This window comes from Emydura macquarii, unplaced genomic scaffold (genome assembly GCF_026122565.2).
Source record: "Emydura macquarii macquarii isolate MOO-44397 ecotype Brisbane River unplaced genomic scaffold, CSIRO-AGI_Emac_v2 contig_1790, whole genome shotgun sequence".
In the NCBI taxonomy this organism is placed as follows: Eukaryota; Metazoa; Chordata; order Testudines; family Chelidae; genus Emydura; species Emydura macquarii.
Genome location: NW_027131927.1, coordinates 20,057,322 through 20,082,846, shown reverse-complemented (window position 1 = coordinate 20,082,846; position 25,525 = coordinate 20,057,322). Strand labels below are relative to the sequence as shown.

Below are 25,525 nucleotides of genomic sequence, written 5' to 3'. Positions count from 1 at the left end.
TATTTATAGTCTGAATTTATCTAGCTTCATCTTCCAGCCATCTTATTATACCTTTGTCTACTAAATTTAGGAGCACTCTAATATCAGAATTTCTCTCCCCATGTAAGTACTTATACAAGCCACCTCAATCTTCTCTTTGATAAGCTAAATATATTGAGTTTCCTAAGTCTTCCACTGTAAGGTAGATTTTCTTGTAGCTCTTTTCTGAAAGCCTTTCCAATTTTTAAACATCCTTCTTGAAGAGTGGACAGCAGAACACGTCACAGTACTCCAGCAATGGTTTAATTAATAATGTATACACTGGTAATAACACTCCCATTCACCTACTCAATATTGCCCTGCATTACAGTCAAGAATTGTATTAGCCCTCTTAGCCATAACATGATGCTGGCAGCTCCTATTCAGTTGGGCTATCCAACATGACCCCAATCTCCTTTTCAGACACTACTTTTTAGGCTACAGTCCTGCACATCCTGTAAATGTGACCCACAGTCTTGGTTCTTACATGTATGACTTTCATTTGGCTGCATTAAACTGCATGTTGTTCAAATAAACCTAGTTTACCAAACAATCCAGACTGTTCTGTATAGCTTAACTGTCCTCATTACTTACCACTTCACCAAATTTTGTGTTATCTAAAAACTTTATCAGCAATTATTTTATATTTTCTTTCAAATTGTTTATAAAAATATTGAATAACACTGGACCAAGCACAGATCCCTGGATGATCCCTGAGGGATCTACTAAAACACCTCCATTGGATGATAACTCCACATTGACAATTACTTTTTGAGATCTATCAGTCAACTTTTAATCCGTTTAAAATGAGCTACATTGATTTTGCATAATGCTATTTTTTTTAATCAGAACTTCATGCAGTCTAAATTTTACTGCATTTAGGATCATCAGTTCCCCTAGAACAAATGACCCCTTTATTCTTTAAAAGAGCTGAGCAGAAGTAAGATGGAACTGGTTGCCAACTAAGAGAACCCTAACAATGCCCATGGCAACTTTCCACCTGTCTTGAAGTGTCAGTGATGTCACGGGACTTGTGGAGTCCAACATCAAAGCATAAATATGCAGCAGGAAATTACCAGTTTGAAAGGGTCAGAGAGATTACTGGATTTATTATGGCAGGGGAGAAACAAGAGTGGAGCTGTGCTTCAGAGCACTTTGAGGGTGAGGACCAAAAAAAATGCACTGTTTAAGGAGAAAAAATTTCCAAACAAATGTTAATTAAAAGCAAGGTCACAGTTCCAGAGCAACAATGGCATCCTCTTGTTTCCAAGGGATGAATGAATGAAGGGCTTTTCACTCCCCACAGTAAGTCAATCAGTCATTCTGCAATAACATTCCCAGCTGACTTTCATGCTGCGATCCAACTAATTAATAAAAATGTGTTCAGCAAAATATTCTTTCTTGCTTGCTAATCCTTTTATTTGTAAGTGACAAGTTACAGCTAGGCCAGAGTCAGGTCTCCCCCGGAGGTCAGTGAAACAGGTGGAAGCATGTCAGATGTTTGTTTACCAGTGGTAAGGCTGATTGTCATCTTTCTGCTTTGTGTGTGCGCACACATGAATTCCAGGGCATCTTTCATGAGTACTCAAGAATGCTGCAGACTAAAGTCCTCTCTGTTTCACCACACAGCAGGTATCGCGTGGGCCACGCTGCCGACCACACTGGCTTGCCAATGCGCCTTAACTGTGACCTGGCTGAATTGCCCCTCATGATGAGAAGGTAGTTCAGTCTCTGTGCTCATTCAAACCTGGTCTTTCCTGCTGAAACTGCCAACAAGAGACACTCATCCACTACAAAATGAACGGAGACTACTAGCCCTTAGTACAGAGAACTTAAATCAGATAGTTGTTTGAAGTATCTTTTGGCCACCCGCGAGGCAAAGGGTTCCATATCCCATTACCAAGGCTGATACCTAAAAGAAACGCACAACTTGCAGCCAGGTCTAATGCCCTTTGGCTGATCTGATGCTGCCAGATGGTACATCTTCCAGGGCATGGGCTCACTGTTTCCCAGTAGAGTATCATTAGTGGCAGGACAAACAGCAACATAAAAGGGTTAAGGGGCACAATACAGAAATGCAAATAATTACTAAGTGATCTTGAAAATGAAGCCAATCTTTTAGGCTCCAATAGTTCATACAGTCCTTGGATGGGGCCTTACAAATACTGAAGATCAGGCTGTCAGCAAACACAAGCACACAAGAAAATACTTTGCAGAAACCAACACAGTTGGTGTGGATAAGCAAATGTCTCAATTACATAATACTCCAAAGCTTCAGTTGTCCTTACTTCATGGCTCTATGATTATAGTGCTTCAATAGATGAAAACATTAAAAGATTACTCTCTAAGCCAATTCAATAGAAATCCTAGAAATGTTTTCAAATCGTGACATAGCACTTTGGTATTGCATAGTAATAAGCCTCATGAACTTAGATTAGAAGCAGGGGTAAAAGTACCCTCCAATTAGGGTTATAGCAGAATCTGAAACAAATTTTGGATGAAAACTAGGAAGAAAAAAGAAGCCCTGTGTGCATCTAGACAGCACCTCTTCTGAAATAAACCTTGCATCTAATTCGTCTCCCAAGGTTATTGCAGAAAGGTGATAATTAGGGTAAGGCAGAAACTGGGTATCTGCCAGCCCTACCTCAAGTGAAATCCTGCTCTGCTCTCATCTCTGTCTCACTACCTCAATTGCTCTTTGTAACTAAATGTTGCAAAGGGGAACTTGGGAAAATAATGCGAGACAAGGCAGAGTGAAATTGGTTAATAAAACAAACTATACTCAGCAATTCACCCATCATCGTCATTTGCTACAAAACCTGGCTAATCAATATCAAAAAGCACTTTCAACGACTGAGCGGCTTCCAAACATCTAACAATTCTTTTTCTGTTAGCTTGAGTCCTAAGGGCTAGTTCTGAGCTGTGGGGAAGCAGCAAAAGGCACTGATCCACAGACAGGATGGGTGTGGCTGCTCTAATTCTGGTGAAGCCCAAATGAGTCAGTGCCAATCATTTTCTGAATATTTGATGGATGTGCTCGAGTCATGCAACTTATTTTTACTATTTATGTTACAGTCTCAAATGAGAAGAGGGCCCCGTACACATAGAGACAGCCCTGCCCCAAAGACCTTACAATCTGAGCTCACAATTTTCAAGACAGACAAAAGAACGGGAGAATAGCACTAACCTTTAGCACAGAAAGATTAACGACTTGGCCAAAGTTACACAGCAAAGTCAGTTGTAATTCTTGGGTTCCACAGTACACAATAGTATGACTGCACAAATTTGACCTCTTCTCAGGTGGCAAATATCAAGTAAAGGGTCAGGAAATGGACAAATTCTTGACTTTTTGAAGTCTTATCTTATGACAATAACATCTGAAGAAGTGGGTTTCTGCCCATGAAAGCTTATACCCAAATAAATATCTTAGTCTTTAGGGTGCCACAGAACTCGGGTTGTTTTGCTGAAAACAGACTAACACAGCTACCCCGCTGGAACTCATTTTCCAGATATGTTCATTCCTCTCACAGTTTAGTATTGACTGTGGAACACTAACTTACTGTGTCAGGTGCTAACAGAAGAACTCTCCTTTCCAAACACCAAGCAGTCCTGTATTTCTCTTCCACAGTCCTCTACTGATGTCCGCTAGCTACGTAACATAACCTCTAGCCAGGAAGTCAAATGAATAACTCACTTTAAAGCCAGTCATAAATGGGCCCCAAACCCAAACACCTCCACACTTTGGGGAAGTTTGAATCCTTATATGGATCAGAACTTCGTTTCTGGCCACTAACTCTATAATTTGCTGACTCAAATCCCCTGATCAGCACACACTCAGGCTACGTTTTCACTGATGGCGGCAAATTCGCCAGCGTCAGACCGATTTCTCTGGATCGACTGAGCGGTCAGTGAAGACCCACTCAGTTGATCCAGAAATCGACGTATTAAGACCACCTTCTCAAGTGGCATAGTGCTGCGTCGATGGGAACCGCAGTGCAGTGAAGACGGCGCGCAGAAGAGAAGCAGAGAAGTCGATGGGAATTACGCAAGTTTTTTGTGTAGCTTGCGTAACTCTGGTCGACTGCCGCCGAATCTTGGAGGTAAATGTAGACAAGCCCTCAGACTTTGCGGGATATTTGGATCCAGATGTGAACTTTTCAACTGGGGCCCATTGCTAATATCAGACTATTGCTTGCTAATTGCTACCATCACCTCAGTATCCCTTGCTCCTAGGGAGTGATGGTAGAGTCAGGCCCCCTTCCTCTCACATGCCCACTGCTTCCACATGAAAGAAAAGGATGGTGCATTTCCAACTCTCAAACTGAAGCTAGAGATGAACTGAAACAGGAACTCTTTAGCTAAGCGGAACCACAGAAGTTAAACCACTGCTCGCTTTGGGGCTACAAACCAAAATGTCAACAGACAAGATTTTACAAACACAAACCTAACCTGCCACTTTGCCCCTCCCTCGCCATATCCCAGTCAGCGATGTCTAGTTTCTAACCGCCCCACAGATATACTGGCTTAACCACTGCAGAAAGGAACATACCTTGGGAGAAATCTTAATGTGGAACAGGATGTTCTGGAAGTGGTGCCCATCATTCACTTGCAGAAGAATCATATCATCCAGACTATCAGAGTCATCCTGAGCGTATTGTAGGAGTCCATTTGCCAGGTCATCAAGATGGAATACTTGGACTGCAGAGGCTGTGTCTCCTGGAGCTTTGACCAGCTGGCCATGATGTGGAGGGTCTAAAACCACCACCACTACATCCTGGGGATTGTCGTTGTCTCGAATATCAAGCAACATGGTTGTTATTGATCCAATATCCCCTCTGCGGATAAAGAGGACTTCATTCCTTAGCACGTATGGGGCCTGAAACATAACAACAGCTCTTAACTGTTTGCTAAGCCACAGTGTTCTAATAATGACGGAAGTCTGGGAAGAAAGGTGTGGGGTGGGGAGATCAATTCCCTTCATGTGCTGGGAATCCCCTATTTCTAAATGGCTGGGATTCACTAACTGCACTCTTCCCCACAAGGTGAAATCTTAGCATATCTAGCAAGTTAGACAGATTTAATTACCTTAGAAAGGAGGATTCTCACACTACAGCAAGCTGAACAAAAAACCTCAGGACATTTATGCAATGTAGTTACCTAGTCATGGTCTGTATATTTCCTCTGCTGCTCTGCTTGGACAGTTGGATAAGATCCTCCAGATACAAAGCCTGGTTTTCCTTCAGTCAATGGGAACTCTGACAGTAACTGACTGCTAGAGCTGTCACCCTGATTTTGGGAGGGCTATCTTTCATACACATATGCAAATGAAACCGGCCTAGCTGGAACAAGGAGACTTCGAAATCTTGAGTATTTATGGAAATAAATATCAGGTTTGAGCAAAAATAATCCTGCCCTGCTGTCTTGATGGACAATTTACAAACACACACACTCTCTACAACGTCTATGCCTTAACACTTGCTGTCCTGGTGTCCAGTTACAACCCTCTCACTTGCCCACTGACCAAGAAGAAGAAGACATCATTCCTGTCAAGGTAGGGCTACGACGAGGGGGAAAACGTCCATGAAGTTTCAGCACATATTTTTATGTAACAGACAATGCTGCCTCCTGTGGCACCTACTGGGTTAACGGCTCTATATGTAGTCCAAGAGAAAAGTGCCACCTATTGCATTCACTGCTACCAATTCCTGCATCTTCTGGACTTTCCTTGGAGATCTCCCATACAGGTAGCGATCAGCCCAACCATGCTCAGTTTTTGTTATCAAATGAAACTGCAGTCCCAGGTGGTGTGGCATCATTATTAATCATATTTATTATGGTAATGCCTATGGAACAACCAAGATCAGGGCCCCATTGAGTTAGGCACTGTACAAACACTGAGCAGTAGACTGTCTTTGCTGTGAAGAGCTTATAGTCTACTAGAAAAGATAGAGGCGGGCTGGGGAAAAGCATATAACACAGATCACAGTTTTATTATAACCTATTATGTATCTGTGTAAGTGTATTTTCTTCAGGGTTCAAGTGCTGCTTTGTCTAGGAAGCAGGCAACGTGAACATTTAGAAAAGGGATTTAAAAAAAAAATCAAAACCAGAAGCCAAAGACAACCATTAGCTGTCTACTATCACCGACTTTAATTGTAAGGTCTTGGGGGCAGGGACTGTCTTGTCCCTGTGTGTGTGCATACTGCCTAGCACCATGGGGCCCTCGCCCCTCTGGGAACCTCTGTGCGCAACCATGATACAAATAAAGTAATAAGCTTAGTTTAATATCCCCCTGTTGAAATATGAGTTATTTTTAGAACAGCTCCTCTTCATCTCAGACCCACTCTTTTCCTCAAAAACTAACATTATTAAACCAATATTATTACTGTGTAGGGAACACCACTGCAAAGGCACATGATATATACTATGGGTAATTAACGTGCAAGTTAAAAAGAAATCTAAAGTGATGGCTTCCCACACACAAATGACCCCATGTGACACCCTAATGGCTGGGAGGCCTCAGCTTATGTTAAAGCTTCGAAGTGGAAATGACTGACTGGAGTAATATGGGAATGCACAGTGCTTCATTATTCTGATGATGAAGAAGTGAGTCTTAACAATAATAAAGCAAAAACCTACTTCCCCTTGACTGGGTTATTAATTTCTTAATCAATAAATCTCTTCTCCAGTAGATAAAATGAGAATTAAGCATCCCAGACATTAGACTAAATTCAGCATTGGCATAAATAGGCACAACTTCCACTGAAGCCAATGGAATCACTCCTCCTTATGCCAGGACTAAATTCAGCCCTTGTCTCCAAAAGAATCAGTCAGCAGCATCCTTCACACTTCACCTCACCTAGCGCATGAAGTGTTGGTGCAGATACTGATCCTAGGGCCTGACCCAAAGCCCGCAGAAGTCAATGGAGTTGGAACTGACTTCAATAGGCTTTGAATCAGACTTCTAGTCCTAGCTCTACTCTGCTTCCATTCAAACCAATGGGAGTTCTGACTTCAACGGGTGTAAGACTAGGTCTGTAATGAAATATTTCCTTGCTACACAAAGTACATGGTGCTCAGACATATGTTTTATGGAAAACAAATTTAATTCACAGATTAGACCAATGTGGCCACACGACAGCTTTAACTCCGGGACCAAGGGCTACCCAACCTGTGTTTTGAAGACATTACACAACCTTACACATCCTGGGAAGAAGTCCGGTTGCAGTCCAAGTTTTACCAGGTTCAAAGTAGTTATCTAGTTCTTCCTTGTAAGGAGGGTTGCTGAGTTGTGTAACCTATTGTGTATGCTATTAATTGAGCCCACATAGAAAATAATGGTTAAAAGTAAGAAAATGCAATCAAAATTTAAAAAAAAAAAAATCCTCACGTTATCATTAAAGGGCCCAACCCTGTGAGGTGCTCAGCACCCTACATGCCTATTGACTTCCCAGGATCAAGAGATTCTGAGTCCCAAAAACACCTTCCATGCCAGGAACACCAAATAAAATGGTCACCAATGTTATATGTAGTGAGGGTGTCAGCAGCCCAGTGCGCCCCCATTTCTGCTTTGGAGTTGCGCTGCAGCTGGCAGCAGTTCTACCATAATTAGCCTATAGCACAGCACAGCACAACAACCTGAAATCTCAGCCTAACTGGAGAGATTAAAGACACTTTTATATATTTCTGAAATGACCCATTATGATTAAGGATGCTGAGTCAGGCAGGCAACCATCAGCACTAATAAGTCTATGGCCCTGATTCTCAATAACACTCAGGCTGTTTTACACTGCTTTGATGGTATAAAGAGGCCTTAAAGAGCATGATTCCAATCCCCCTTTACACGGGCCAGAGTGGTGTAAAACAGCCTTTGTTTAAATGAGAATCAGGCTCCATAAAAGTAGTGAGATGTGATTTCCATTACTGATTGGTTAAGATCTGCATATACAGTTCATCTGTGCTAAATGACCCAATTAATTCTGTAACCCTGTCCTCTTTTCAAATACCTGTTTCACCCATCCACCTTTTATATTTTGTGTTGCAGACTGTAAGCTTTTTGGGGCAAGAACTGTCATTTGCTATATGTTTGTACAGCACCTAGCACAATGGGGCCCCAACTTGGTTGAGGCTTCTAGGCAACAGCAGACTATAGATATTAAATAATAATAATAATATACAATGGGAACACAAAGAGCTATAAGCTCAACATGAGTAAAAGTGGTGAGCAGTTTAAGGGATACATAAATGACTACAGAGACATTTAGAAAGCTCTTTTGCTGTTTGTTCCTATTAGTGTATTTAATCAGCAGCCCTGGAACAGGAAAATCTCACCTACAGGCTCTCAAGCACTAAAAATTCTACTGTAGAGATCAATGATGACTCAATTGCAGTGCAATAAAGGACTCTCATCCATTAACCTTAAGAGTATTTTAAACAGTAAGTGACTCTCGACCTTAACTTTAGGACAGCTACCGTTCTGCTATACCATAGTAATTGTACAGAGCACTACAGTACTCAGTGGTTCTAATTCTGCTCTCACTTATGATGCTTTTACATGGTGTAATTCTATTAATTTAAATGGAGCAACTCCTCATTTGCAGCAGTGTAAATGAAAGGAGAATCTAGCCTGTGTGTCTCTGGTAAAATCTCACTGGCTTGCAGAAATTCAAATTGACTGAGTTTTGCTCAGGTTCATGTTATTGTTGCAAGACACCAAGTTTCTCTTGTAAATTTAAAACATACATAAAAAATCAGGGATTTCTTCAACTTTGTTATATTACCTGTGTCGACAGTGCTTGCACGGTGATCACTTCTATCTGGGAGAAGAACTGCTGATCGCTGACCTTCAAGGAAAATTGACCTTTCCTAAACAAGTCCCCCCACATAAAAATAAAACAATATAAATGAATGAAATGTGCTTATAGAACAGAAGAAAGATCAAATACTGTAAATTCAAAGAGGAATGAGTAGACTAGTGGCAGGTGAATTAAATACTTCTGCAATTGGGTTTATATAGTATCTTTAATGAAGTGCATTCACAGTACGTAATAATACACTTCAATTTCCCTTTGCCTATTATTACTCCCAGTAAACCGGTGTGTGCAAAGTTCAATAAATTAGTCTCCATTAAAGAATACTGGGTGGGATTTTCAAAAGCACCTAAGTGATTTTGAAACTAAAGTCCCCTTAACTGTCAATGGCATCTTTGCTCCTAATTCACTAAAATGCTTTGAAAATCCCACCCATTAGGTCCCCCAAAGCGTAGAGTATGAAGCAACAAGAATTCTGAAGTCAATATCTTGGCAGTTCTTTTTGAAGAACATGAAGAAAGAAATCTCTAGCGCAACGGAAAACCACATGCTGCTGCCTCATATCTATTCAGAATGAGCTAACATTCATATCACATCAAAGGTGTTCTGAAAGTGCAAAATTACTATTGAAATCAATGGGCCAAATTCTGCTCTTAGTTACACAGGTGTAAAACTGATTCTAATCCAGATACTAGTGTTTATTCTGGCTCTATGATGGTGCAACTGAGTGCGGAATTTGGCTGAATGACCAGTGGACTCTCACACTGGCACATACAAGTGACAGTCAGTAGATGTAATTTCCTCAACTGTTTAGGATGTGCACACTGCTAGGTACAATACATAAGTAATGGAACACACTGTCAGGACCTAAAAACTGAGTGCATGATGTCAGCAGTGGCTGAGTGCAGGTCAGGTTGGGATGTGGACCTACATAATTATTTGAATATTTGCCTCTGGGTGTCAAATAACTAAATACCACAACCACCCATTAAAACATCAACCTTTACCACCACCACCATCGGATCCCAAGCATAGGACCTACTCTGGCTCCCATTGAATCCAATAGCAAACTGCCATTAAATTAAATGGAGCTGGATCATAGTTATCTCCTATTCTAAACATAGAGGAAAAAATGTGCTGTCTCAGACAGCATGGTACAGCAGCTTTGGCACAAGTGACATTGGAATGCACCTCACAGAAAGAAGCAGTTACAGCGTTGTGCCGACTGACAAGTGAGTAACTCTTCGAGACACATCCATCTTCTCAAGGCAAGAAATCAAAATAAAGACACGCTCAGTCACCTGGATTTCTCTTTGCTGTGCACAAAGCGGACTCTCTTCTCCTTCACATCCTCCCAGCTGAAGTGGTCACCCTTGTTCAGTGGCACGTCTTTCCCATTCACCATTATCGCTAGCCTGCCATTGGTGGGAGAGTTGACCACATGGAACAGCAGTTCTCCAGCTCTGTCGCCCAGGTCTCGCACATCCATGAAGGACAAGTCCAGTGGCTTTACCCCACCAATCCCTACTGTAAGTGAACCATTCACATGGGGAGCAGACATAGCCATGTTGGCTAGAAATAAGGGGGGAAAGTCATTAATACATAAGACATGATCTCATTACATAATCAGAGGCTATGTTTATGTGCCTCTCTGTCCTCCTAAGATGTGTATGTTTGCCACTGCCCTTTGCTGGATAGTGCGCCAGACCCATGTAGTGTCACTCTCATTACTGGAAGACATGGTGCTCTGGAGGAATGACCACAGAGGGGCATTTCAGGGGGACTGATTTCTAATCCAGGTTCCGCCACTGACTTTGTGGGCTTGGGGAAGCCATTTCTTATCTCAGTATCCCTATCTGTAAAATGGGAATAACAAACTTTACCGACCTTCCCCTCATAGGGGCATTAATTAGTTCATGTTCACATGGTGCCTTATACACACAAAATGAAACATATCATTGTTGCCTTTGTAATGTATTTTTCCCAATGCGTTTTATTCCGCATCCACTAATGACGGGAGGCGAGAGGGACATGTGGCAGTTGAAGAGAGCTACCCCTAACTATACTTATTAACTTTACTTGGAATTCCATGTGCATACATTGTCCTGAAATGAAACATTACAGCAAATTAGCTTTCAAGTCCTTTTAATAGCCAGTTCCTGAACAACATGGAGGGCCTGTACAAAACTTGGGTTTCAAAAATATTACTAAACAAATGCTACCTCTACAGCCAAAAACCTGTCATAAAAACGTCAGTTAAGTTTCCTTATCCACCATGAGAGGAACTCACCTTTACACTCTCTGGTCTTGGTATTCCCATAAAAACCATGACCACAGTCAGAAATACAAATCTGGTTCTTCAGAAACGTGGTGGCATTGCAGAAGTGGCACTCATTGGCACTGTCACACTCCAAGCATCCCGCAGGGCAAGCTGATATGGATGGGAAGACACAACTTCATTAGGCACCACAAACAACACAAGAACTGATATGTGCAGGTATCCCAGTTCTTAGATTAGGAGACACCTACTCCCCATAGCTACCTTGCCTAATGGTAAAAAATGACCCCAAAAAAGACACCCACTGTATCTAAAAGTGCTAACACACCCACCCACCAATACACAGAGCGTGGGTGTTCTTTGTAGGAAGCTTTTATTGGTGTGAGGGTCGTTGCTGGTTCTACTAGTATCCCCCATTTAACACGGAAAATCTCCTTCAAACTGACAATCTTTCAAAACTAAAGAATGTTTTAAGTGGAACCATGGTTAGCTTTGCACACCTGAAAAATCTGGATATGTACTCAAACTTTGCACAACTAGCTATTCTGAACATAGAGTGAGAAGCTATAATATAGTGGATTTATTATATAACAGCATATATTATTTTTATTATGGGCAAATGTCATAAGTAGAGGTTCACTAAAACCAGAGTTGCTGTTTGCCTGGAATTTCTCTCTGTCCAAATTCACCATAAGTGGGTTCTAGTGTAGACATAGCATATTCCTTAATTCTCAAGCTGATTTCACCTAGTCAGCAACGAGTTTCATATCACTGCATGTCAGAGATGTTCCCTGTTGGCCACGTGAGAATCAATAGTACATAGAGCCTAAAGAGTTGCAACCTCAATCCACTCCAGCTTCTCACACAAGTTCGGTTCACCTGTGCATTTCTGTTCTGAACGATCTGCAAAATATTGCTTCCCACATTCCAGGACACATTGGGCTTCCAAGAGGAAAAATGGAGCTTCACAACGACTGCACTCATTTGGATGGTGACACTGGAGGCAATGGACATCACACCCTGAAAAGCATTTGCAAAGCTGAAAGAATTCACTACATACTAGCAACTACACCTTTTTCTACTGCCTGTACAAAATAAATATACAGCTGGGTTGATTACATTAGTACCTATAGGTCTACAGAGACAGAGATACATTGTGTGTAGGGGTTTTGGAGTCTGAAGTTAGGGCATGTCTTCAAAATCAAAAACTTAATATGCACACAAATGAGAATTAGAGACAGATTGGAAAACGAACTTGGGAAGCATGGCACCGTAGTGATAGCTACAAGCCGTGTCACAGAGACTTACGTTGGCATGTGTCTGCTTCCCTGTAGAAAGCTAATGGGCATTGTTCAACACAGGCCCCATCTTGCAGAACGTAGCCATCCATGCACTGCAGGCAGTCAGTCCTCAAGGGACCTTTACAAGCATTACAGCTCCAGTCACACTCTGGAATAAAGAAAATGTCAAAGTAGGGCAGCCTTCTGTTGTGCACATCCAGCACTGTGCAAGCGTTTAACACACTAGGAAGCTATTGGTTGTGGAAGCCAAAATCCAAGCAGTGAAAGGTAAAGCAAGGACAGTGTAACAGATGTAAGATAAGAAAGATTTCTAACGTGGGGCCTTCTTCTAACAACAAGAATTCCTCTCTTCAGCTTAACATTTCCTAATTATGTTAAACATGGGTATTGTTCAGTGCTTGGACCTGCTTACCAGCGATACAGAATTGTAGCCAGAGAAATTTGCTCTTGCCGCTTAGGTACCATTGGTCCTTATCTACCAATGCTGAGCATTAGTATTTATCCACAATAAAATCCTCAATTTCTTATCTTTCACAGACTTCTAGGGTGCCGAAAGCTTTCCCAATTCAGACTAACCAAAGAGGAAGGTCACTAACTGAAGAGAGTCCTCAGGCCAAAAGCATAGCAAATATAGTTAGGGCTAAATCCACCTTCTGATTCCCAGGCACAGCTCCTGCTGCCTTCAGTGGAGGCTGTGTGTAGGTGTCCAAGTCCACAAGAGCATAAAATGACCTATAATATTATTTTTGATTTTACAGTAGCACCTCAATAGGAGCATTCTGGTGCTAGGCCCTGTACAAATATGTGATTCAAGACAATCCCTGCTCTAAAAAGTTTACAGTCTAAGTAGACAAGATAGACTATGGGGGGTGGGAGGGTGGGGAGGGAAAGAAAGGCATAGAAAGGTGAGGTGACTTGTGCAATGACAGCAGGTCTGTGGCAGAGCCAGGGTAGAATACTGACTCTCAGTGCAATTCCCTACGTGCTGTTTCTCTACAATACTGAAATATTAACAGACTCTCGCTACCTAGTTAAACAAGGCGTAGAGAGAGCCAGTTAGAAATAAGTATCTAATAATAATTGATTTGCAATAGTGCTTTGAATGGTGGTGGTAGTCCACGATAAAGCTACATCATCCTCACACCATATTTCCACTATGGATTATTCTCTAGGAGAGTTTTGGAACTCTCTCAAGTCTTACATGTCTTCTAAATCTTTCTCAATATTCGATGTTGTTCAGGGATGTAGTATTTATAAGCCAAAGATAATCAGATAACTACACAAGATCCTACATGCACTTACTACAAAAAGATTTCAAATGTTAACCTCATTCATTATTCAGCTGAGTCGTGGTTGAACGATTTGCAAAACCAGACCATTGGAAAGTTTGATGGCTCACTTACTGAATCATTTACAAAGGAAGGGTTTGCAATAATCTTGTTTTTTATTGAAAACTGAAGTATGTAACAGAAGACTGTTAAAAAAAAGAAAATGGGAAAAAATCTGCTCAGTATTAGACCATTCTGCAGTATACTAGAGTATAAGATATACTCATTTTTATTTTTAAATAGAAAAAAATGCATTTTTCACCTCTGCAAGTCTTGGTGGAGAAATCAAGGTAATACTGCTGAGTGCAGCTTTCATACTGGCATTCACCAAACAACAGAACCTTGGCTGAGTCTCTGCATGACGTACAGCCTACTGCTGACTCACAACTCAGACACTGGACACTGCAAGCTGCAGAGAAATTAAGACAAAAAAAATCACTGCAATTACTGAAGGACTAGCCAGTTGCACAAGCAAAAGCGATGTCAGATTTACTGGAAGCTTCACTATTCAAAGTTCTCTTTGGAGCGTCTGCTGGGGTTACTCTTCATAGTTTTCCCTGCTTACAATCCCTAGGCCCTGCATCATGGCCACCCTCCATCTATCCAAAAGAGAGTTGTGGACATGTCTCCCCATGGGACTAAAAGTTGCTCTGAGTGTGTACCAAAAGGGGAACTTGAGAACCATTTAAAATACTGCTTCGTCCCACATGGCCAGAATTTACATACTAATAATCTGGGGAACAACCACGGTAAAAATTTGGGGTGTCTTGGAGTTTACAGAAACAGGAAGAAAAATCTGAAGGTTCAGCTGGACAAGGTGCAACGTCCGGAGGTTCAAAATAGTTCATTCCAGTCCCTTGATGTGGGGAGTCTGAATTTCTCAGCACGAGGCAGCGCATTCAACACCAGTGGCAGAGCTCTTGGCTAACCCACAGCAAAGCTTTAATAGCAACGTGCTACAAAAGAGTGGAAAGCGACTTAGGATACGTCTACACGGCAAAAAACAAAACACAGCAGTGAGTCTCAGAGCCTGGCTCAACTGATCCGAGCTCGCACGGTGAATGGCTAAAAACAGCTGGGTAGATGTTTGAGCTCAGGCTGGAGCCTGTGCTCCAAGACCCTCCCCACCTCACCAGGTTTCAGAGACCAGGCTCCAGCCCAAGCCCAACTGTCTACTGCTATTTTTAGCTCTGCAGTGTGAGCCTGAGTCAGTTGACCCAGGCTATGAGACTTGCAGTCGTGGGTCTTTTTTGTTGTGTAGATGTACCCCTCGTAACATCTAGCCTATGTTCTGAAAGCTAACTATGGCACTGACCTGCCCAAACCATACCTGTAACACTGAGCAATCACTTGGAATGATACAATGCACATCACAAGCCATATTTTCAGAAATACATATGCAAAAATCATGTGGATTTGCACACTTAAGTTGCACGCACAGTTACCAAAGCTGTGCTAGCAAATGCAACAATTATGCATACAAATGATCAGCTAAAAACATAACTGGTTATTTGAATGCACAAATTAGCTCAAAACACAATCACGGCATTTGCTCATGCAAAGGCCACTACAATTTTATGTTTACAATCATGCAGGCAAACTTCTTAAAACATGGCCCCATATAGCCAAAGGATCTTCATTAATGATCTGGAGGATGGGGTAGACTGCACCCTCAGCAAGTCTGCAGCTGACACTAAGCTAGGGGAGGTGGAAGGTACCTTGGAAGGTAGGGATAGGATATAGAGTGATCTAGACAAATTGGAGGATTTGTCCAAAAGAAATCTGAAGAGATTCAACCAGGACAAGTGCAGAGTCCTCCACTTAGGACCAAAGAATCCCATGCACAGCTACAGACTGGGGACCGACGGGCTAGGCAGCAGTTCTGCAGAAAAGGACCTGGGGGTTACAGTAGATAAGAAGCTGGATAGGAGTCAGCAGTGTGCTCTGGTTGCCAAGAAGGCTAATGGCATATTGGGCTGCATTAGTAGGAGCATTGCTAGCAGATCGAAGGAAATTATTATTCCCCTCTATTCAGCATTGGTGAGGCCGCATTTGGAGTACTGTGTCCAGTTTTGGGCCCCCCACTACAAAAAAGATGTGGACAAGTTGGAGAGAGTCCAGTGGAGGGCAACAAAAATGATTAGGGGGCTGGAGCACAAGACTTATGAGGAGAGGCTGAGGGAACTAGTCTTGGTTAGTCTGCAAAAGAGAAGAATGAGGGGGGATTTGACAGCAGCCTTTAACTACCTGAAAGGGGGTTCCAGGGAGGATGGAGCTAGGCTGTTCTCAGTGGTGGCAGATGACAGAACAAGGAGCAATGGTCTCAAATTGCAGTGGGGGAGATCTAGGCTGGACATTAGGAAAAAGAATCTCCATCTTTAGAGGTTTTTAAGCTGCGGCTTGACAAAGCCCTGGCTGGGATGATTTAGCTGAGGTTAGTCCTGCTTTGAGCAGGAGGTTGGACTAGATGACCTCCTGAGGTCTCTTCCAACTCTAATCCTCTATGATTCTACGATCAAGTTTGACTGGCTGTTTTTATGGCCAGAAGTGCTCACAGGCTTGAGAATGAGTTTAGTGTGGATGGAAAGTAGAGATGTATGAAACTCAGTGGTTCTTATTTAGGGGGGTGCATATGCATTTGTTCTTGGTTCAAGTTTTACTTTGAGTTCTACAATCCAAACCCAAACTCATGCCCCAACCCTGGGATAGAGTCCACTAAACTAACTGCTAAACTATTAAGAGAACAACAATTATTTACACTACATTAAACAACAAACCACTAGGATTATGCATACTTGGAAAAGCAAGAGAGTGTTCCAGCACTGTCACGAGCAGTAAGAAGAAACTGGAGGGGAGGGGGGCCAGCAGCGCCCTATATATAAAAGCACGTACGTGTGCAACTGCAGAGGGCACTAGAGGCGGCCCTATGGATACCACTAGGGGAAAAATTTCCGGCACCGGTGCACGCAGCGTGCACACACCTAATTCAGAATGGACATGAGCAGGCATTCAAAGAAGAACAAGGACATGCTATTTCTTTTATCAGCGTTGCTCTACAATGTTTTTAGATTCATACCACTTTGGTGAAAAGCCTCGTAAATTTGTGTCGTCATTTTTCTACAAACACTCCTTTACTCTCAATATGTGTACTGGAATACATATATCTACTTCACATTCCTTTGATTTAATCTAAGGTATTTCTAAAACTATGGATTCCTCAAAAGATTTAGTGAAATCAAAACAAATGGGGGAGGAGGGAAAGAGACCAAAGATTCTGATTAAACATTTTTTGTTACCTCTAAATGGTAGTTCTCCAACAGAGCAAACCAATCTATTTCAAGATGAGTTATCACTAACACCGCACCTGAACAGCTCTGAGTGACCTTTGAAATTACACAAATTCTATAATCAACACTCTCTGCCATAAGGCTCATGTTAGTTTCCACCAGCCACAAATTTCACATACAATAAAAAAAGTTATTTGTAAGCTGGCAGATGAGAAATGTGCACCTGGAATGAGACTAGTTCCAGAGGGGTAGCCGTGTTAGTCTCTATACAGCAGAAACAACAAGAGTCCTGTAGCACTTTAAAGACTAACAAATTTAATTCACAATCAAACAATCAAACTGGGTCTGAATAGGGACTTGGAATGGTTATCTCATTACAAGAAGTAATTGTCACTGTTCACACATTCTCACCTCCTAATCAATGGTTGTGAATAGGCCTCATCTACTCTAACTGAATGGACTTTGCTAACACCTACCCTCCCCATTGTTGTTCCTTACCCTTGGATGTATATATATACCCCCTATCTGATTTCTCTTTCTTGCATCTGGCAAAGTGGGTTGCAGCCCACGAAAGCTTATGCCTGCAGAAATTAAATTTGTTAGTCTTTAAAGTGCTACAGGACTCTCGTTGTTTTTGGAATGAGACTGTTTACAGAAATAAATGTGTCACTCAAGTTTGGGTGCTGGAACTGTATTCAGCAAGGACTTTGATTTCATAAAGCTGATGAACGGACAGCACAAGGGGAGACACAGATGTCTTAGGACATCCACAGAAGACTATCTATGAGTTTGGCAAATATTGAAGGTTTGCAATCCCTTCTACTTGGAGAGTAGATTTTCTGAGAAGTTAGTAAGAGTGGAATCCACTTCATGTTCATAAAGCGTTGAATCTGCTGAGTGCTTTGGCCTCAACCCAGCAAAGTACTTAAACACATACTTGGATTGACCCATTAAAGCGAATGGGACTATTTACATGCTTAAAGTTAAGCATGTGTTTAAGAGCTATGCTGGAGTTGAGCCAGAGCTCTAAGCACCGTTCAGGAATCTGCCTAATCAGAATGGTAGTGTTTTGCACCCAATTTTGCACTGGCATAAACGACCAGACCTGTGCAAGGCAGTAGGCAGTTTGGCCCTTGTTCTGTGTTGTCACCATTGCACATACAGTGATGCTACTTAATTATTAAGTCTAGTTCAAGCTCTTCGTAATGTCACTGAGAGCATTTTGAGAAGATCCAAGTCTATTGCCACTGAAGTCAGTGGCAAGACTACCGCTGACTTCAACCCCAAAACGTGCCTTATGCTGAACGGTTCAGGAGCTGGTACCACCCAATCACCTCTCAGTTTTTGTCTGTCTGATGCAGGCAGTTCGAAGCTTTTCTTGACAGGACAGACATGATCAAGAAGCCAAGAAAACATTTGCAAGGACATTTTGATGGAGACACTTACGTTTGCAGGTCCGGCTGTCGTCTCTGTAGTATCCCGGGAAACAGGCTGAGGTGCACATGCCGGTGTGGGATAAAACGAGGCTGGAGTCACAGGAAGAGCAGGAGAAAGGGCTTCCTCCACTGCAGGTTTTGCATGAGGAGTGACACTCTGAGAGGGTAGAAAGAATAAAAACTACCATTCATGGAAAAGCAAATTTTCAAGCAGGTCTGTAGAGGTTCTTTACAAGTGCTCATCACCGGACTGATCCGGAGAATGTTGGGCACCCACTGCTCCCATACGCACACACGTGTTCTCACTGCTGGAAGTCCTGCTTTCCTGACTGTCCTGGAAGTAAAGAACTATGCCTTCATTAAATGAAAAGGGCCAGATCCATTACTGACTGTAAGTGGACAGAGAAGTCCAAAGGCACTAGGCTAGGGATCTTAAAAGCTAACACTACATTTAATAAGCACTTTGACATAGCTTGAACAATAGAACACTTTGAGTAATTCACGGAACCTTTATGCCCAAGGGGAGAAATGCTCTATCTAAACTTGGCTTTCTAGAGAGGAAGGGATTCCTCTACCCCCCTCCCCCCTCACAAGAGGTATGTCCCACTAGAGGATATAGTCTAGCATTCCTGTGTGAACACACGCTATCCTGGAAGGCTAAGACAAAGCTAAGATTTAAGATTTAAAAGTTAAGATTTCTATCAGCGTGGAACCGAGTTAATAACGATACAGCAATCTTGTAACTAAATCTTGGGCCACTAGAGAGAAGTTTTTGCAGTGCCCATCTCATACATTTAGACTGGATGAGGAAGTGCCAATCTCATGCAAAGAGGCCAGATCGGACATCTAAGTTCCAGCCCAAATATGTAATGTTTCCTTTTTTGGTTTCTTTCTCTTCTATCAATCCCTATTGCACTCTGTCTAACATAAGATGAACTGGGCTTTGACAAGTTGTGGGTGGACATACTGGAGTTCTCAAAGGAAATGGATTTATGTCCTCTTGAGAAAGGCAGAGAAAGGCAAAATGGTGCGAAGAAGACTGCAAAAAAGTGCCACTCAAGCACCAGCAGATCCTGTGGTGGGCACAAAAGGGCTAATGCACCAGAGGGCACAAGGCACCATCGAAGTGCTATTACCCACACTCCTGGATGACCCCCTACAACACTCTACTCCCACAAACCGAGGAGTCTGACTAGCTTTTCCAGAGATGGCTCTTTCTCTCTGGGACTGGCAGGAATTACTGCCTCTGGCTATACTGATTCAGCAAGACCGTCAATCAACTGCAAGGAGAGTCTAAAAACTGGGAAATTACCTAGCTTCAGGAGGCAGGTTATGGATGTAAGAACCTTCCTGGTTTGAGATCCTACCCTAGACTAATCTAGGGTCCTGTGGCCACTTGACATCTATACACAGAGTGAAGTCCAGTGAAGTCAGTGGGAGTTTTGCCATTAACGTCAATGGGGCCAGGACTTCACCTTAGCATTTAGTGTCTTTCTGTACCAGGAGTTCCATCTTCAGTGAATAGAAACAGTTTTTATCTCCTCCTGGCACAAGTGCAGAAGGTCCCTTGGACAATCAAGCTCCTAACACTGTGCTGCCACCACAAGGGCAGAGGAGGCAGTAATCACCAAAGCTTAGTGAAAGGCAGCTGAAGTGATCCCACTTTGACATGTTCCTTGAATACAGAAAATCTTTGAGCCCCACCTACCCCAAAACAGCCCCCAGAAGTGACATCACTGCATCAGCCCACATGGAATGGATGAGGCAGGAACCTTTTATAAGCAGCACTGACCAATTTCCACCCCCTGCTCCCCATAAACTTCCTGCTACCTGGAGTATGTTAACTATTATTATTTGTGTAATAGCAGTGCTTGGGGACTCCAGGGCTCCATGGGGCTAGAACCTGCACAACGACATATTAAGAGACAGTCCCTGCCTAAAAGAGATCTTCCAATTTAATAGCAAACAAAGGGTGGGAGAGGAAACAGGGACAGAGAAAGGTGCAGTGACTTGTGGAACCATGATTAAAACAGACTTCCTGAATCCTAGTTCAGCGCCCTGTCCACTGGACCACACTTTCTCAAGAGAAACAATTCCATGGGAGCAGCTGGGCAGACTCCAGCATCTCACCACTAACCTCCAGGTGCTACTCACTTTTACAGACTCCGCTTTCTGCGTAGGACCCCCCAGGACAGTCCGGAACACAGCGGTCCCCCAGCAGCAAGTGACGGGCATTTTGGCATGTCAAGCAGATACTGCCCGTGTCGTGGAGATCAGCCACGCACTGATGGCACAAGGGATGACAGTCTGAAGAGAAAGGAAATAACAGGTACCAGTGAAGGAGGCTTCTGACAGGCAGCTTACAAAACTGTCCCACTCAGGGACAACAGCGCTGAGAGAGCACAAGGAATACGTCAGAAAAGTAACATTAAGAGCCTGGTGCCTGCACAACTCCCACTCGGGGCACAAGGGGCATGTGATCAGGTGCTAGGACCATCTTTTTGAAGGTTTGCAAGAAGCGTTACCAGCATTTACTGGGCTCAGTGGAGTGCTCCTCCTCCCCTATTTTTACTCTGTGTTATCTTCAGGGCGCTGGAGGATTTTAACTAGCATCAGACAGCGGGCACATTGCCTGAATGGTTTTGATGTCTCCGTTGCTGAATTCAAGTGTCCTCCCCCACTTCCTCCTTAACGAGCATCACACAGTTTTGTCTGAAGATGACTCGAAGCTCTCTGCTAAATAGATCCTGTCTCTTTTATTTTTTAAATTAATTAATCTTCCTAAAAAAAATGCTGCTGCTGGCTGTACAGCTTCTTTGCCCCCCAACAGAGCATGATCTAAGCAAGGGTATCAATTTTCTCCTGCGGTTCACATTGCCCAGGCTTTCCCACACAATGAAGCCACCCAGCACTCCCCAAAGACCACTGCCAGCCCCGCAGCCAAGCCAGGAGTGCCGTTCACAGCAGGATTAGACAGCCTCACAAACCTCTTTTTCAGCAGCGCACAAATTAATGGCTCCTGACCTTCCCCTGAACCTTGAGAGTTTCAAAAGGTTTTACAACAAACCTTTTGTACATACATAAGGACAACACAATGGCCCCTGGAAGCCAAATTAATCCTCATTACAGTCATTCAGAAAATTATAAGGGAAATGATGACTGTCTTGAAAGAAATGTAATAATGAGGCTAGATTCTAGTACCTGACCAGTTGTCAGATTTCTACTGAAAGTTAAACTTTCTGTCCTTTGTCTTTCCTGAAACTTTTCCTTGAGGACTACGGTATTTTGATTCTAAGGAACAGGGCTGGGATTTTCAAAGATGCCTAAGAGAATTAGGCACCCATTTCCATTGGGATATGGATGCCTAACTCCCTTAGGCCCCTTTGAAAATCTCAGCCTGAATTCTTCCCCTAGTTACACATGCACAAGTCTCACTGAATTCAGCGGGAGATGTGCGTATGTGCAGCTGAGGGCAAAATTTGACCCTTGGAGAATACAGTATTTGAGGTGATTCAGATAACTGAATACTTCATCTCCTAACCTACTACACATTTCACTCCCTGAGACACTGGCATAAAGTACTAGTATTTTGTGTCACAAACTTTTTAAGCAGTGTGGTGTATGCACTTAGGGTCATCATTTATTTATTTATTTATTATTTAGTACCTAAAGAGTGCTCAGATACTGTGCTGGTGGCCAGCAATACAAAACCCTATGAAAAGCAATAGGAAACCCTAAGTGTAGTAGGCACTTTACAGAACATAGAAGAGACAGTCCCGGCCCCCAGGACACAATAGGGACCTAACAGCCAAAGGGAAAGGAGAACAAATGTTATGGTTAAGATCATGAAATTGCTTTTTCTATGTACAAATGCTTCTGGACCAAGTAAGGCTTGTAGTGTTCCATGATTCACAGCGAAAACCTCATCCATCCTGCATACACAGCACGCAAGGGATATTGAATGGGGTGCTTCAGAATCCTGTGTGTGAAAAGAACTAATAAAATATCCCCCAAAGCGCCACACTCTATAGTGTGCAATGTTCTATATTTGTAGTGTGCTAACGCCCTGATCCTGCAATGAACTCAAAGTGGACAAACCCTGCACCCCCATAGATCCCCACTAAAGTCAGAGGTGGTTGGCATAGGCCCAGGTGTCTCATCCTGCAGAGTTTATGGCAGGCTCAGGGACTAAGGTACCATACATATGATTATAGAAGAGGGTATGCTGTATGTAATCTATGTAGGATAGGGTTGTTTTTTTAAGAAGTAAGGTCATGAGCATCTAGGTGCACCCTCCTCAAGCACTAAAATTTGCAGTAGGTTTCACAAATTCCTCATGCTCCCTCTATTTACCTAGTAATTCATTTACTCACCCTACCACCAAAACAGTATTAGTGTCTTAATGTCTCCAAATGTCTGTATCGGAATGGTGATAATTGTTGGATAGGTGCAATAAACAGACAAATAAACCAGGTACTGAAATACTATAGTGATACGTGTGGAATAAATATCTGTGGCGGGTAAATGCTATAAATGCAGACTAAAACAGAGGGGAAAATACATTTAAAAGGTGTAAGTGCTTATAGAGCTGGGTGCTTGTATGTTCTTCTGCTCTTTATAGCCTCGTGTTTGTTCCAGTAGGTTAAAACAGTTCCTCTAATTGGGCTGTTGCTTATTCACCTTCACTACTCTGAACATGTGGAGAGCAAAGAACACTCACAGTATTGACTTCCCCCAGAAAGACAGAGGCTTGTGGTGAATTCGAAGGACCATGGGGAACAAGTGGCAGTGAAATGGAAGAACAAAAGGTACTTGATACTGTAAAAGGTTATTTAGATTTTTCACAGTCTTTGAGCCAAGAATGAAAAAGAGCACAGTATTCTCCTTATAGTTCTCAACTGCCTTCACTATCTGCTCTCCTCCCCACACACATACACACCAACATTGGTCTATTTACTTCTGCTTGACCCCTTCACACCACTCCTCCCTTCATCTTATCGGGGATGTGATTTCAGCTGCACAAACTGATACTGGCTGGCATTTTCAAGGAGGCCTAAAGGAGTTAGGCATTTGACTCTCATTGAAAGTCAATGTGAGTTAGGTACATTACTCTGTTAGGCCTCTTTTAGAATCCCAGACATAGTCTTCAGAGTATGATGATGTCACTTTGTTGATAGTCCCAGTATTCTCTCGTTCATTCTCCTTCTCATGATCACAGAGCTGCTTTCACAATAGCCAATGACTTAACTAACCTTGTTTCTCATCAGGCTCTAGGGTTCCTCTTTCTCCACCTGGTTCCCCACCAAAATCTGACTGGGAGGGAGCATGGTATAACAGCTAAAGGAAGATTTCACTCTTGAGCACTGTAAAGCCACCACCATTCATGTGTCTTTCCCTAGAAATGTAAAGAAAACATTGCTCCCTCGGCTTGGAAAGGCATCTGCTGCTGACCTGCCTAAAATCACAGGGAAGACTGCTTATCTTGCGAAACAAATAGAATATGGACTCATCATGAAACCAGAACTGTTCCTGAAGCATTAGTCAATACCCAAAGAAGAAAGAGCCCTTTATGACCTCTTTACTCCTCCATTAACTAAGCTAGCAAATACTCGTGTTGGGTTGTTTAACTATACCGAGCCTTTTATGGGTTCCAGAGGACAGTTTTTCCCTTGCATATGCTTACCCGTGTTATACCTATTAGGATAATAGAGAGTATGAGGATAAGAACAGGGCATTAATTTAAATCAATATTTTAATACCATGTAATTTGGAAACTGAAGTGATCAAGATCAAGAGGTGTCTTGAATTCCATCACCATATCAGTCATCTCTATCAGCTCGTCTTGGAAGCCTTTGACAGCTGGAGATTTATAGATTAGCAAAATGCCCAGGTGAGCCTGGTCTCTGAATTCTCAGGCTCTTCTACCATGGAGACCTCAGGATTTCCTCTGTTTTTCTCATGGGTCTTCAGTTAAGTACTTAAGAATACTTTTGAAGAAATCTGAAGAAACCCTGAGGAGTTTCCCATAAGTAAAGAAGGCGAGATTTCACCAGTAGGACAGTAATTTTAGTGAAAGTGAAACTTTCCAAGTCATTGGTTCCCAAGACTTCTGAAGCCAAACAAACACTTTTACTAGTAGTTGGAAAATGTCAAGTAATCTTTGTCAAATTTGTTTATGAAATGGAAAAATAAAAACACCAGAGACACCTAAAACTTGACTGGAGATATCTAAATATCCAAATACACACATAAAAATAATTCCTAACTCTTATATGGTGCTTTTCACCAATTGATCTCAAAAGCTCCTTACAAAGGAAATCAGAATCATTATCCCCATTTTACAGACAGGGAAGCTGACTTGCCCAACACCACAGCTAGGAATAGAACTAACATCTTAGGAGTCCTACTCCAGTGTACTAACCACTACACCACAATGCACCCAGGTAACCTGAATAGTTATGAGAAGTGTTTTCATGGGGGCTTTGGCTACCTTCTGAATCAGAAAACCCACTTCTGCTTCAAAATATTTGAGCATTTTTTCCTCTTGTGGTAACTGAAGTGCATATAAAAGTTCCATCCAATGCAAACTGTACATAATGTAAACGTAATGGTTTCTGATGTTCTCTTCTATGGGATATCTGCTCTCTAACTGATCACCAATAACCTGTAAAGGCCAATGTACAGCGTCACATTTCAATCAGTGTGAAGTGAGCAGGCTGACTGAGAGGCAACAGCACCACAAACCGGGATCAGGGCTACCAGCATGTGCAATTTGTTCTGACATTAGACAGAACTTTGGAACAAGAGCAACACCCCCTCAGACCACAAACATCTCCCTCAAAGACCCACCCGTGCATTTTTTAAAAAGTCAGCCAATAGTGATACTCTTCCTACAGCACCCTTCGCCAGGGGATCTCAAAGCACTTCACCTACATTAATCCCCCCGCTGCCCCTGTGAATCAGGGAAGTATTATCCCCACCATACAGGAGCACAGAAAGATTAAGGGCCTCATCTTGTGCCACTGAAGACATTGGCAAAACTACTATTGACTTCTGTGATGCAGGGT

The 25,525-nt window shown here is 42.5% G+C and overlaps 1 protein-coding gene across 5 annotated transcripts in view; it reads right to left on the bottom strand.

Moving 5' to 3' along the window:
- Positions 1-25,525, bottom strand: part of FRAS1 (Fraser extracellular matrix complex subunit 1) — a 295,321-nt gene that overhangs the window by 98,619 nt on the left and 171,177 nt on the right. For all 5 annotated transcript variants that reach the window (XM_067557075.1, XM_067557076.1, XM_067557077.1 and 2 more), the window contains exons 22-30: positions 20,613-20,765; positions 18,469-18,615; positions 13,998-14,144; positions 12,415-12,555; positions 11,986-12,126; positions 11,119-11,259; positions 10,130-10,400; positions 8,799-8,883; positions 4,568-4,894 (exon numbers count right to left, since the gene is read on the bottom strand). In XM_067557075.1, coding sequence (XP_067413176.1) covers positions 4,568-4,894; positions 8,799-8,883; positions 10,130-10,400; positions 11,119-11,259; positions 11,986-12,126; positions 12,415-12,555; positions 13,998-14,144; positions 18,469-18,615; positions 20,613-20,765 — 1,553 coding nt within the window. The remainder of the gene's footprint in view (positions 1-4,567; positions 4,895-8,798; positions 8,884-10,129; positions 10,401-11,118; positions 11,260-11,985; positions 12,127-12,414; positions 12,556-13,997; positions 14,145-18,468; positions 18,616-20,612; positions 20,766-25,525) is intronic.